Genomic DNA, 14,386 nt, shown 5'->3' on the forward strand with positions numbered 1-14,386 from the left:
AAAAACAACATAATCAAACATGCATGGTCTCAAAATATTTACCTCTCGATTTTCCTTTTCAAAAGCAACTAGGAAGAATATGTCCTTCACCGATATGTGGGAATAAACCAAGGAAAAGGGAAATAATGGAATTTAACTGGAAATAGATCTGACATAGACAAAGAGAATCTCTAGGACACTGATGGAAGATGAGAGCTGTGAAGCAGATCAAGATGTTAGGATTTCTGCACAAAAGTATTTCCCATACTGATTAAGTATCTTCACTTTGTGTACTACCTAAAACATCTTTACTGTGAATAAATGGACTTAACTTTCCTCATCTGTCTGGAGCCTGTTTGTTGGCTTGTAACTTTTGCTCCTCTTCCTAGTTCCTAGGTTTCTCACTCCGTAAAACAATTTCAAGTTAAATTTTCATCTAGTTTAATATTTTTAAGAAATTAAATTGGGTCCAAACTTTGAACAGGTTTTTTTTTTTAATTTTTTTTTAATGTTTATTTACTTTTGAGAGAGAGAGAGAGAGAGAGCAAGCGAGTGGGGGAGGTGCAGAGAGAGAAGGAGACACAGAATCCGAAGCAGGCTCCAGGCTCTGAGTTGTCAGCACAGAGCCCTACGTGGGGCTCGAACTCAAGCTGTGAGATCATGACCTGAGCTGAAGTCGTACGCTCAACCGACTGAGCCACCCAGGTGCCCCGAATGGGTTTTGTTTTTTTTTAATGTTTATTTTTGACAGAGAGAGAGAGAGAGAGAGCGAGCGAGTGAGCACGAGAGCACTGCAAACTGGGAAGGGGCAGAGAGAGAGACAGAGACAGGCTCATAGCACAGAGCCCAATGCAAACTTACTAAGCATGAGATCATGATCTGAGCTGAAGTCAGATGCTTAATGGACTGATCCACTAGGTGCCCCAAACTTCAAATAGGTTTTTATTTGAACAGTAACCAAACTAAACCCAGAATCAAGTACAAAAGAGAAGAAAAAAAGACATAAAACCTCTCAAAAGCCAGAACTACTTTTAATTACTACTTTTTGAGCTGGTATTCCTGTTCTGGTTCCAAGGGAGAAGCTCCTGGCAGTCAAATGTACATCTTTGTTATGGGTAAAATTAGTTTTGACTCTTGGAGATTCCCAGTCCTCTTTCTGCTCCATGATAAGGGCTGGGTAACCCATAGCAGAGTAACTCCCTTTTTCTCAACAAAAACAATTTGCACATCATACACAGGAGAATTCAAGCAGCTGTTCCAGACTTTACAATTGAGTAGAACTGCCTTGTTTTGTTGTTGCTGTTGGTTTTTTTTTAAGTGAAATTCTTGCCCAGCACACTCCCTTCTGGCTTAAGAAAGACATTATTTTTCTAAGTTTTGCTAGTTTCTAAGTTTTGTTTTTCTTATGGCTCTCCTCTACTTAGAACAAAAACATTCCAATTCCTCCAGGTTTCTATTCCCTTTGTTTCTTGTCTGTGTACTGGAGAAGTACAGAGAACCTATGGAAAAGACGTTTCCTCTCAAAGTTTGCCAAAACCTTCCCCATAGGGAGAGCTTCTCCATCTTAGCACTCAAATGGTTTGACGGGGCAGAGTTGCAAGGAGCCAGACAGAGCTTCTCCAACTAGTGTTAAAATATTGGAAGTGATATGTATAAAGTTAGTTCTTACATATTCCTCAGGCTCTGTTGCCCACCTTATGGCTTATAATGATAAATTATTTGCCAAGAATTAAACAAATTTTGTAAGTAACGATGTGAAATTTGGCCTTTTGGGGGCATAAACTCAAAGATAATAATCACAAAAGTAAATACGATCAACTGAATTCTATTGTGACATTTGTTTCTCTTAATATATAATTTACAAATAAGTTACAAACTGTATAATGGTATTTCATATAAAATATACACTTCCATCCCACTCATGTAAAGTTGAACAGCAGAAAGAATAAAGAGATAGCCTATGTGTATGAAAATGTCCTTATTTTGTTTCTAGCACTTTAAGCCACACAAATGAATTCCCTGACAAGGGTAAACTGAGACGAATTCTCTTGATGGATCACAACCTAAGTTAATTCCACTGATGACTGAAAGTTTCTTGCATGGCTCTAATTGCAGCGTGATAAGCTAATTTCTTCAATAGGCATTAGCTACAAATTTATAATATTTTCTTTCTACATTTATTAACCCCACACTGGCAGAGGATTTCTTTCTCAGGCACAGTCCCGGCTTCATACCCATAATCCCATGTTAGTTCTGTTCTTGCTTTCACATACCTAGAAAGTAGAAATGAAAAAAGTAAACAAATTACTCTGAGTAACTACCAAATGAACCAAATTTATTATATCAATTTCTTAGTAACATTATTAAAAATCTTCAACCACCATCCACCAGTTAGGAATGCTCTTTTATTAAGAATAATCATTTGAGTTTTTTTTTTAAGATTTTTTTAAAGTTTATTTATTTATTGAGAGAGTGTGTGAGAGTGCGCGCGAATCAGGGAGGGGCAGAGAGAGAGAGAGAGGGAGGGAGAGAATCCCAAGCAGGCTCTACACTGTGAGGGCAAAACCTGATGAGGGGGTCAAACTCATAAGCCGTGAGATCATGACCTGAGCCGAAGTCAGACACTTAACTGACTGAGCCACCAAGGCATCCTAATCATTCGAGTTTTATTTCAAATCTACTAAAATCCTAAGTAAGAAGAAACTTGTCAATATCCCAAGAAAGGAAGTGTTTTACAAACAGTGGAACCTAGTGACATGAGGAGGTCTGTGGTACAAGGCCTGTGGTGTGATAGTTGGGGGGTAGTTCTGACTTAAAGAACTAGTTAAAGATATTCTATATCACTTATTCCCTGAATTGAGCTGGACAAGACCTGCCATTGTCAGCCCTTTCAGGCATTAATTTTCAAAGGAAATAAGAACTGAAATTTTAGCTGTTTAAAATTTTATTGACTAGGAACAGTTTGGGATAAATGAATATTCTAGGGTACCAGATATTAGGGGCTGTAAGCACATATTTTCTTTTATATTTTCCTATTATTTTTTACAATTTCAAAATTAAATCACATAAAAGAAGTTTCAAACCTGTTGGTGAAGAATGCCACCAATGGAAAATTCCTGTCACGTGTTTCTACAAAAACATTCTGTACCAAAAGATTTGGGCAACAACTATGCTGTTAAAATAAATAAATAAACACAGAGGTTAGATAAAGAGTTTGATACCTCGTTTTTGAAGCATTAGAATATCATTCTGTTTCTAGCACATCTCACTTATTTTCATTTCTTTGGTTTTGCTAATATGCAAAATATCAGAGACTGTAATTTTGTTAATATTAGGAACCCAATCGGAAAAGCTCTGTTCTGACATTCTTATCCTGCTGGTAGAAATGCAAAATGGTACAAACTTCTATAGAAGATAATTTGTCAATTTTGTCAATATTATAAATGCATTTATCCTTTGATTCAGCAATCCCCTATCTGGGAGTGTATTCTACAGGTACATCTGTACATGTATCTATGTGTAAGATTATTCACTGAGCATTGTTTCTAAAAGTTTAGAGACCCAAATGTCTTATCTAAAGAGGATTGGTTACAAAATAAACTTTGGTATATCCATACAATGGAATCCTATGCAGCTATAAACAAAAACAAACAAAAAGAAAGAGAACCTCAGTGTACTGATATGGAAAGGTCTCCAGAGTATATTGTTAATTAAAAAAACAAGGCATAGGACAGTGAATATGCTGTTATGTGAGAAAGGGGGAAAATAAGAATATTTATATTTACTTGTATTTCCATAAAAAAACACTATAAGAATACGTAAGAAAGTAATAAAAATGATTTTACATATAGAGGGTAGAGTAGGGACAAGGTTAAATGAATGGAGGCATAGTTATTTTTTAGGGTATTTTTTTTTAACAGGACAAAAAAGGTTAATACGAAGAATGTATGTGACCTGAGTTTTACATGATCATCAAACAGACCTTCTAGAAAGGGAACATATGTAAGCAACTGACATCTCTGCTGAACACAACCATTAGTTACCCTTGTTCAAGGCTTCTAACATGATATTATTTTCTTTGATTACCACCATTCCAATATTGTTCTATTGCCCACTAGCTCCCATCTCCATATATTCATCTATTCCCAGATTCACAAAAAGACCAAATCCCAGCAATTTTCCTTGAATATGTCTGCCACCATTCAATTCCAATGATAACTTCCTGTCCACATTTTTTCAGTTGTGCCAGTAAGCTTTACTCATCATGCATACATATAAGCTCAGAGTTACCCTGAAACAGAATTCTGTTTGGCTGTATGTATGTATTCTGTATGGCTTTTTATTTATTGATATATTTGCTTTAATTTTATTTCCATTTTAAAATCACGAATGTATTTTCTTTTTCTGTTTCTTTTTTTTTTAAGTTTATTTATTTATTTACTTAGAGAGACAGAGAGCAAACATGCACAAGCAGGGTAAGGGCAGAGAGAGAGCATCCCAAGCAGGCTTTGTACTCTGCACTGAGCCCAACATTGGGCTCAATCTCATGACCATGAGATGAAATCAAGAGTCAGATGCTCAACTGACTGAGCCACCTAGGTGCCCCACAAATGTATTTTCTATATTAAAAAAAAAAAGGAAGGAAGGAAAGAGGGAAGAAAAAGGGGAGAGGAGGGGAGGGGAGGGGAGGGGAGGGGAGGGGAGGGGAGGGGAGGGGAGGGGAGAGGAGAGGAGAGGAGAGGAGAGGAGAGGAGAGGAGAGGAGAGGAGAGGAGAGGAGAGGAGAGGAGAGGAAGACAGATTAATTCTATTTTTCCCACAACAAGAGAGTTTTTCCAAAACTCAGGTGGTGTGCCAATTGGGAGAGGTAAAACCAACCATATGGTTCTGGTGCAGCCACTTTCAACACAGCTGACAGGAAATAAAGCCATGACAGTTCTTTGTTGGGGATCCTTCTTTAATGGCCCCTTAGTTATGTTTAATGGCATCTGACATGTTTGGCAACAGTAGAGAAGTAGTCAAAGTGGAATAAAGAACAGCAGTTGGGGACAGAGGAAGAGAAGAAAGGATTCTGTTCTTTGTTAACCAAGTATCCTCCTAACTAGGTGAAAAAGAAGACAAATAAACAGATCACCTAGCAAGGAAAAGGCTATTTTTTTAATGTTTATTTATTTTTGCGAGAGAGAGAAACAGAGCATGAGTGGGGGAGGGGCAGAAAGAGAGGAAGACACAGCATCCAAACAGGCTCCAGGCTCTGAGCTGTCAGCACAGAGCCTGATGCAGGGTTTGAACTCATGAGTCGTGAAATCATGACCTGAGCTAAAGTAGGAGGCTAAACAGACTGAGCCACCCAGGCGCCCCAAAAGCTGTTTGTTTTTAAAGATTTGCTGACTTTAGGTTGGGCGGGGGAGGGGGGGAGCAGATGGGAGGGTGGGGGAGGCTGGGTTGGGCCTGCAGGTCAGACAGGTGCTGAGTATTAAGGAGGGCACCTGTGATGAGTACTGGGTATTGTATGTCAGTGATGAATCACTAAATTCTACACTTGAGACTAATATTGCACCGTATGTTAATTGGAATTTAAATAAAAACTTGAAAAAGAAAAAAGATTTTCTGACTTCAGAATCTTATTCCCTTTTGATGGCAGGTCAATTACATATGACTGCACATAAATTTCAAACCATTCAAAAAAGCATAGAAAAAGAAGTTGTTTAGAAATGTGATCAGCCCATATACTCACATTAAGGAAGCGGCCCACATTTCCTTCTTTTGTGGCATCCAATAAAAACACATTCCCTTTATTGAACTTCTTTAGACAATCAGGTGAAGTGTTCTTGGTTTCGCTTGGGAACTCTTTATCACAAAAGACCTGCTGGTTTTGAAATGCTGGAGATCTTTCCCCTTGGGGCTTTTGTATTTGAGACTTGAATTCCTTTATAATATTCTGATTATCCAGTGGGGTTGCTTGGTTACATCTTTCCCCTGATGGTATTTCTTCTCTACATTTGGTTATATCTATCACATCTGATTCAATCAGCAGACTGTTTTCAGTGTCTTTAACTTGGTAAGAGCTTGAATCCTCTAAGAAACATTTTAGAAGGAAGTGTCAGCAAATATACTTGGTTAAGCAACAGTCCTGAGATTAACATACTAATTAAATGCTGGCTGCTTTAATTATCTCTAATTCTTACAATGTATGAAGATAGATAGTACTCCAATTTTACAAATGAAACGTTGAGCCTCTGAGAGGGTAAGAGATTCACCTGACTGGCAATAACAATGAGAAGTGGGGTAAGAAACCAAGAACTGTCTCAAATATTTGAGAAATGTCTAGCTCCAAGTCTGCCTTCTTTATACTACCTTTTTATGAATGTACTGCTTGCCTCCTGTTACTATTACTGTATTTAATCTCTACTACTCATAAACTGACTTACCTCTCTTCAACTCTAGAATCTCCGTTTCCATATATTCTAAACACATGTAACAGTGGGTGTTTAGGGAGTACTCTAGGCCTGTAGGACAACAATGAAAAGCCTGAGAAGACCTGCTGGCATTACCCTCTACAAGTCCCAAGAGCAATAACTATATTGCTGGGGGTTGTGTACACATTAGTGTTTGGTAGTTCTGCTACATGACCACTCAATAGTTACAAGTTTTTAAGCAATAATACCTTAGAGTAAGATACGCTGCCTTAATCATTTTTTATCCAATAATGGAAATATTTTTTTAGAATATTCAAAAGCATGAATCCTTGTCAAACAGAATAAGTAAAATCATTTATTCTTTAAAAGTTACTGTGTCACCTAACTCAGTGGCACAAATTGTTTCTTTTAATGGTTTTGATTTAATCATTACTGTTACTGGCTGCTGTTCCTACATGTTCTCCTATTTTAATCATAGGTTCCATGTGAACCATAATAGTACATAAATGATTTTTATAGTGCCTGCTATATATTAACACTATAGCAATCAATGAAAATAACAAAAGAACCAAAGCAGTAGTATTCATTATGGCTCACAGGCATGAAATGGTGAAGGAAACCAGACTATGTCATCCCAAAATATGCTTCTTTGACATAAGATTATTTTAGACTAACAGCGATTAAGCAGCATATGCAGGAAAAGCTCATTTCCCTCCCCTTATCTGTTTAAAAGCAGTACATAAATTTACAAAGGTGTCCCTCCTCCTACTAGGAAGGACAAAAGTTAGTGACAAGAGACAACTTTACACTTTCATCAGCCTGGAAACCAAACCAGTGGAATCTACGTAACAAACTTCACTAACTAGCCTTTATCCACTATTGGTTTCTCACATATTTACCTTCCCACAACTTGCTGCCACTAGAGACTCAAGGTCCTTTTCATTTGTCCTGTCACCCTTCTAAAAATTTATTGCTGTTGTTTTTTGAGAGAGAGAGGGAGAGAGAGAACACAACCAGGGGAGGGGCAGAGAAAGAGAATCTTCAGCAGGTTCCATGCCCAGTGTGGAGCCCAATGTGGGGCTCGGTCTCACAACCATGAGATAGATCATGACCTCAGCAGAAATCATGAGTCGGACGCTTGACTGAACCACCCAGGTGCCCCTAAAAATTTACTGTTCTTTGGCTAAGATGCTAGATAAGCCACAGTTCTAAGCTACTTCTTTGTTACTCATCTCTAAGTACTCCCAGGTGTTATATGTATGATACACATGGTAATAGTGATACATGGCAATAAATTTCTGCTTGCTTTTCTCTTGTCAATCTAATTTACAAGGCCTCACGCAGCTAACCTAAAATGGGTAGAAGAGATTTTCCTCCCCTACAATTATAGAATAATTATAATACATAAATATCCTTTGTGATAGACCTTTTCTGTCAAGCAGCTGCCTCGCTCCCTACTCCCAATCTCCGTCCTTTAAGACCAGGTTAGGAGTTGGGGATACAGATGCAAGGAAGCTCAAAGAGAGAAGAGGCAATGGCTGGTTATTTAAAAAGGGTCATCTTTTAGCAGTATCCCTCTGTGAGGGAGATAGTGAAATGCAAAAGTACCAAAATCCAGGTCTGTCAAGTTGTAACATGAAATCCGGCAAGAATGGTAACATTCAAAGACAAGCACTCAGAATAGCAGTATTTTTGCTTTTTGCTGAGCATCTCTGCAGCAGTGTTGGGTGGAGTACTGTAGAATGATGTATCTTTATTGTTAAAGAGTTAGGAAATGGCAGCTTTGGACAATGCTTCCAAAACCAAAGATAACACTGTGGACTACATAACTCAGAGTTGTCTCTACCCCACTCCTTCCTGACATGCCCCAGATCACTGTTGGCATACAGACTAGAGGTTGGCAAACTTCTTCTGCAAGGGGACAGAGAGCAAGTATTTTAGGCTCTGTGGACCATATGGTCTCTGTCCTGACTATTCAGCAATGCTGACATAAATCATCAGAGACAATATATAAATTAATGAGTGTGGCTATGCTCCAACAGAAGTCTTTATGGACTCCAAAATTATAATTCCATATAATTTTTGAGTGTCACAAAGTATTATTCCTCTTCTCATTTTTTTTCCAGTTATTTAAAAATGTAAAAATTATCATAGCTCATGGGCCATACATAAACAGATGGTGGGCCAGATTTGGTCCACAAATTATAGTTTGCCAACCTCTGATATAGACAAGAAGTAACTTATATAATGAATGCAGCTGTTTAAGTCTGAGAAAATGAGCCACAGGTATTGAGCAGGACAGACAAAACAGCAGAAGAGGCAGGCAATCACAGAGTGAAACAAAGCCTACTTTTCATCTCCTTGGCTTTGGAGTTCAGATGTACTTGGGTCGGTTTAAATCCATCATTATCTTCTGAGGTGACAGACTCTGAGGAAGTAAATCCCTTAAAAGAGAACAGGGAAGATGTCTTTACTTTCTAGCTCAGGAAAAATAATTTAATTTAGCAGTTAGCCCACTTTCATCAAGTGTCAATCTTCATAGGCTGTAGCTACCAGATTAGTTTTGAAAGCCTCAACGCTGATATCATAAGAAATCTCTGGAGTGATGGCGCCTTTTTGGCCGTGTTCTGCTTCTAGGCACTTTAGTAAACCACAGCTATAAAGACTTTATCAAGACTGTCAAGACATTCTTTAGGCATTAAAATTTAAAATAAAATTCTAATACATCCATCTGTATCCCTCAATTCTGATACCAGATTTGGCTTCAACCGTAAGATGTGCAAAGACAAAACACACTTTGGCTAGTTTTTACTTCAAAGAGAAGGTTAAGGGAGTTGCCTATCTTTATGAGTTGTAGACACTGCAATCACTTCATATGGTAAGGGTAGCTTTTAAAAAGGGCATATACTTAACACCATGCTTGGCACTGAACTAACTGTTCAATAAATGTTGACCATTATTAATTATTCAAGTTACTTAAAGGGTCAACATTTATTGAGCACTTGGGTGTCAGGCACTGTGCTACACAAAGTATCTGATGTTTATCTCATTTAATCCTCTTAACTTTGAGATCATTTTACAAATAAAGGAACGTAGACTTGGAGAGATCACCTAGGTAGTAAGAAACAGAGCTGGAGGTCAAACCCAGGTCCATGTGGTCTCATGGCCCAACTTTTTCATAATTTTGTGATCCTGAGGAGGTATTTACTGTACATTACTAGGGCAGAAGATAAATATCTGCACACCACCTAGGGCGGAGTTTTTACTTTTCATCAACAAGCCCTACCATGAACTACCATTATGTCTTCCTGTTCTTTTTCCGGTATCTTTCTTTGCTTTCAGGTTATAGTCTCTGACTAGTTATTCTTCTCAGTACAGACTGAAAAGTGTACCTTTAGAGGCTATCATGTAAAATGGTACTTTCTGGAAGATTCTTTTATTAGGCTGTGCCTCTTCTTTCTCTTACATCTTACAACCTTATCTCCTAAGCCTACTGTATCTTTTTTCTTATTATGTATCACTATCAAGTCTGGAACACTTTAACTTTTCCCACAAATTCTCAGAACTGGATAGCTTTCAGTCTCAGTGGAATACACTGTCAGATCATGACCAATCATCTCCTTATGTATCTAAGTTGGGAACATGCCAATCCACCATGTAGGACACTAATAAAGCACGGTCTTAACATTTCAAGAGTACGCCCATTCCAAAATAATAAAAGAAATCCTACACATTAAATAACACAAACAATTGGAACTAAGTAAAAGACAGAAAGATGAGATAATAGTTAATGTTCTCAGAAGGGCCCCATCTACATTTTGCAGTTTTTACCATCTTTTTCCCATTGCGTTGAATAATGGCTGTCTTGGCTTTAGGACTTCTAATGACTGAATGATACTGAATTCTTGAAATATTGTTACATTTCGTTTCTCTGAAAAGGAAAAAAAAAGTTATTCTATATATCACTAAAAGTTCTCTTTATTGGACTTTGAAATACAGATATCGACTGTTACATAAATATCCATTAGAAATTAATCTAATAACATCTACAGATAGCCCCCACTAAAGAAAGAAACATATTTTAAAGTCAATCATATTTGAAGTACATTAAAAAAAAGAATCCATGGGGCGCCTGGGTGGCGCAGTCGGTTAAGCGTCCGACTTCAGCCAGGTCACGATCTCGCGGTCCGTGAGTTCGAGCCCCGCGTTGGGCTCTGGGCTGATGGCTCGGAGGCTGGAGCCTGTTTCCGATTCTGTGTCTCCCTCTCTCTCTGCCCCTCCCCCGTTCATGCTCTGTCTCTCTCTGTCCCAAAAATAAATAAAAACTTTGAAAAAAAAAATTAAAAAAAAAAAAGAATCCATGAAAAGCTTTGCACATAAGTTGGTAGAAAATACAAAGGACTGCAAAAGTTATGACATCCATAAAGACTCTGAATAAAGTCATAAATTTTTTAAAGGTAAAACTCCAGAAATGGAACACTGAGGAAAAAAAGTATGTTGGCTAGATTTTAAAATCTAAGTGTTCTAGATTTCTCTGTGTTAAACTTGTAACTGTGAAGCAAGTTGATATACAGGAGATACACAGGAGTAGGGGTAAAGTAAGACACAAAGAAAACCACGCTTGATCAATAATACAGATCAATCCTGATTAGGTTTCTAAGATTTTACTTACGTAACAGGTTCTTTTAAATTATTACGGAATGTGGGTGGACATTCCTCAGTCTCAGCACTTCTATGTGTTTCCAGGTCTAATGGGATAACTTCTACCTCACAATCTGCAACTTCTATTTTCCTCTTTTTTGAAAACATATTTTTCATAATATTCTCTTCCTTTCCATTTTCATCAGTAGGATCAGGTTTCCCAGTGTTAGATCTGCTTAGTAATCTTCCTAAAAGAAAAAAGGGTTTAATGAGACAAAAGATAATTGCTAAGCAACAAAAGAGCATCTCTATTCTGCTCCATTACTAAAGAACCCTGTGAAATATCCTTTATTTCTAGAATGAAAATAAACACATTAACTAATCCTAGAAAACTCTTGTAAGAAATAATAAACAAAGGACCAGTGAGAGATTTCTTATCTTCCAGGATATGAAAAAACATTGGCCATCTAAAAAAAGCATTGTCTGTTCTGTTATAACATGAAAGAATAGATTTAGCTACAATAATATAAAACAAAAATATAGATCAGAAAGCATTCTAGAAAATTAGAGAGGTGAACTCCAGTCTTAAGATTACAGCTTTTATGGGGCACCTGGGTGGCTCAGTTGGTAAAGCATCCAATCTCGGCTCAAGTCATGAGCTCATGGTTAGTGGGTTTGAGGCCCACATGGGGCTCTCTGCTGTCACCACAGAGCCCTCTTTGCATCCTCTGTCCCCCTTTTTTCTCTGCCCCTCCCCCACTCATTCTCTCTCCTTCTCTCTCTCTCAAAAATAAACATTTAAAGAAAAAGAGTATAGCTTTTGTGTCTAGTTAAAAATGCTGTATCAGCTAAAACGTATATTTTTTTAATAAAGTGACCAATTTAAATCTGAGGTGATATGCACCTATTATTCTCATATTAAGTTCTAGTATAATATTAAAATCTTCAAGTTTATGCATTTTCTTGTAAGGGACTCAAAATTATACTTACCAAGTCAAAATTAGCAGCCGGATCAGAGAGATACCTTAGGTACATTTTCTAGTAATGCAGATAAAGCCAATGATACTTCCTGGACACCATGTAGCACCTTATAAGGCAGCTAACTTTCATCAGAGTTATTTTGAGAAATAGGAGAGACAAATGTGTAGGTAAATTGTGTAGGATGTGTGTCTGTAAGTGGTATGTGACAGGGATCCAAGTGTGACTGTTATGAATTATAATAATTCTTGCCCTCACTGAAGTGAACCTGGAATTTCAGATGAGAAGGGCTGCTCTGGTCCCTGCTGCCTTACTGCCAAGACTCAGTCTAGGACATTTCCTTTAGACTGGCTCCAGAGTTATGTTCCCTCAACCTTTCTCATTTCATGGTACACATAGGAAGTGAGGATTTTTGCCTGATACTCTGGGGTAAATGGCTGACACTACTGGAGACTGGTGTTTCTGGCCTGGTGGCTGTGACCAGAAAGAATCAGTAACTGCACAGGCGTGCCCAGGTGGCTCAGTTGGTTAAGTGTCTGACTTCAGCTCAGGTCATAATCTTGCGGTTCATGAGCTCGAGTCCTGCGTCAGGCTCTGTGCTGACAGCTCGGAGCCTGGGGCCTGCTTCAGATTCTGTGTCTCCCTCTCTCTCTGCCCCTCCCCTGTTTGTGTGCGCTCTCTCTCTCTCTCTCTCTCTCTCTCTCGCTTGCTCTCTCTCTCTCTCTCTCTCTCTCTCTCTCTCGCTCTCTCCCAAAAATAAACAAACATTAAAAAAAAATCATTAACTGAACAACTATGACACACCAGTTGCGAAGTTTTGCTCAGAGTGTGGGCAACTCTCTCAAGTCCCTAAAATGGAGTGACTGCTTAAAGTCACTGCCTGAATCATCCTATGCAAGTATTTATTACAGACTTAACTTGTTACATTCTAACAGCCCAAGTCATTGAGCAAGACAGTCTTTGATTGATAATCTTTACCTTAGCAAATCAGTTATACAGTTTTCTTTTTTTTTTTTAATGTTTATTTATTTTGAGAGGGAATGGAAGAGGGGCAGAGAGAGGGAAAAAGAGAATCCCAAGTAAGCTCTGTAGTGTCAGTTCAGAGCCCAATGCAGGCTTGTTCTCACAACCACAAGATCACAACCTGAGCCAATATCAAGAGGTGGACGCTCAACTGACTGAGCCACCCAGGCACCCCCACCCGAGTCATGTAGTTTTTTTTTTTTTTAAAGTTTATTTATTTATTTTGAGAGACAGACAGTGTGAGTGGCGGAAGGGCAGAGAGAGAGGGAGACAGAAGAGAATCCTAAGCAGGCTCCATGCTGTCAGCTCAGAGACTGACCTGGGGCTCGAACTCACAAAACTACGGGACCATGACCTGAGCCCAAACCAAGAGTCAGATGTTTAACCGACTGAGCAACCCAGGCACCCCTAGTTTTCTTATTCAAAAAGACTTCTAACCTTACCACAAAGCATCTGAAGCTATCATGGAGACCAAAAAAAAAAAAAAAAAAAAAAAAGCCTCACACAATAACCCAAGTTTTATCTCTGAGCCTTTCTTTTCTGGAACATCCAGTGTTTCCTAGAACATGTCATCCCTTCAGTGCTCAATCTCCCAGTTATTTGTCCCCTCTCTTATGCTCCTCCTATATATTGTTGCTCCTGTCCTTGCTATAAGATCTCAATGGCCCTGGCTAGTAAAAGAGATTTAGAAATGTGGACCTTACTATAATTTGAATAATTAACCTTTGCTTTACCTGAATAAATGCAAACAAATGTCCCTCTGTCAATGTCATCTAGGCAGCGTACTCCCCATCCCTTCTTTTCAGTTTTGAACACCTGTAGCCTCACTTGAGGTCCATGCTGCACAACTCGGTTTTGACACATTTGTCGATTACACTTGCACAACAGGCTGCATTCATAAATGCTGTCAATAAAATATGCAAGAGAAAATCAATCAGATATCCAAATTAAAAGCAAAAGCAGTTTATACCGCTACCTCACCAATAATTACCAAGGGAGGCAGACTAAGTGTGAAGGCTCCTAAAGCTAGACTGCCTGGATTCTCATCATAGCTCCAGCCATCTACTATACTAACTGTGTGGCTTGGATGAGTTATTTAACCTCTGTACTTCAATTTTCCATTTTTAAAAGTGGGGATATATGATAGTACCTGTCTTATAGGGCTGTTTTATAATTTAATGGGTATTTACAAGGTGCTTAAGGCAATGTCTGGCACATAATAAATGTTAGCTTTTAAAAAACTGTCTAGAAATGTCTGGGAAGGGAATGTCTAGGAAGAAAGATTTTCTGTTTCTATGTATTTTTTAATAACATCATTCTTGAAAGTTTGAAAACTCCCAATTTTTA

The 14,386-nt window shown here is 38.3% G+C and overlaps 1 protein-coding gene and 1 pseudogene across 8 annotated transcripts in view; both read right to left on the minus strand.

Moving 5' to 3' along the window:
* Positions 1-991: 991 nt before the first annotated feature.
* The window catches only part of SETDB2 (SET domain bifurcated 2), a 56,415-nt gene continuing 43,020 nt past the window's right edge, over positions 992-14,386 (minus strand). For 7 of the 8 annotated variants that reach the window (XM_045033173.1, XM_045034409.1, XM_045033399.1 and 4 more), the window contains 8 exons: positions 13,774-13,943; positions 11,070-11,286; positions 10,229-10,328; positions 8,748-8,841; positions 6,410-6,487; positions 5,716-6,056; positions 3,063-3,151; positions 992-2,252 (listed from right to left, as the gene is read on the minus strand). In XM_045033173.1, coding sequence (XP_044889108.1) covers positions 2,135-2,252; positions 3,063-3,151; positions 5,716-6,056; positions 6,410-6,487; positions 8,748-8,841; positions 10,229-10,328; positions 11,070-11,286; positions 13,774-13,943 — 1,207 coding nt within the window. In that variant the 3' untranslated portion in view covers positions 992-2,134. 8 annotated transcript variants of the gene reach the window in all.
* On the minus strand, positions 3,161-4,386 carry LOC109497880 (annotated as a pseudogene).

Source organism: Felis catus, chromosome A1, assembly GCF_018350175.1.
Source record: "Felis catus isolate Fca126 chromosome A1, F.catus_Fca126_mat1.0, whole genome shotgun sequence".
NCBI classification, from domain to species: domain Eukaryota; kingdom Metazoa; phylum Chordata; class Mammalia; order Carnivora; family Felidae; genus Felis; species Felis catus.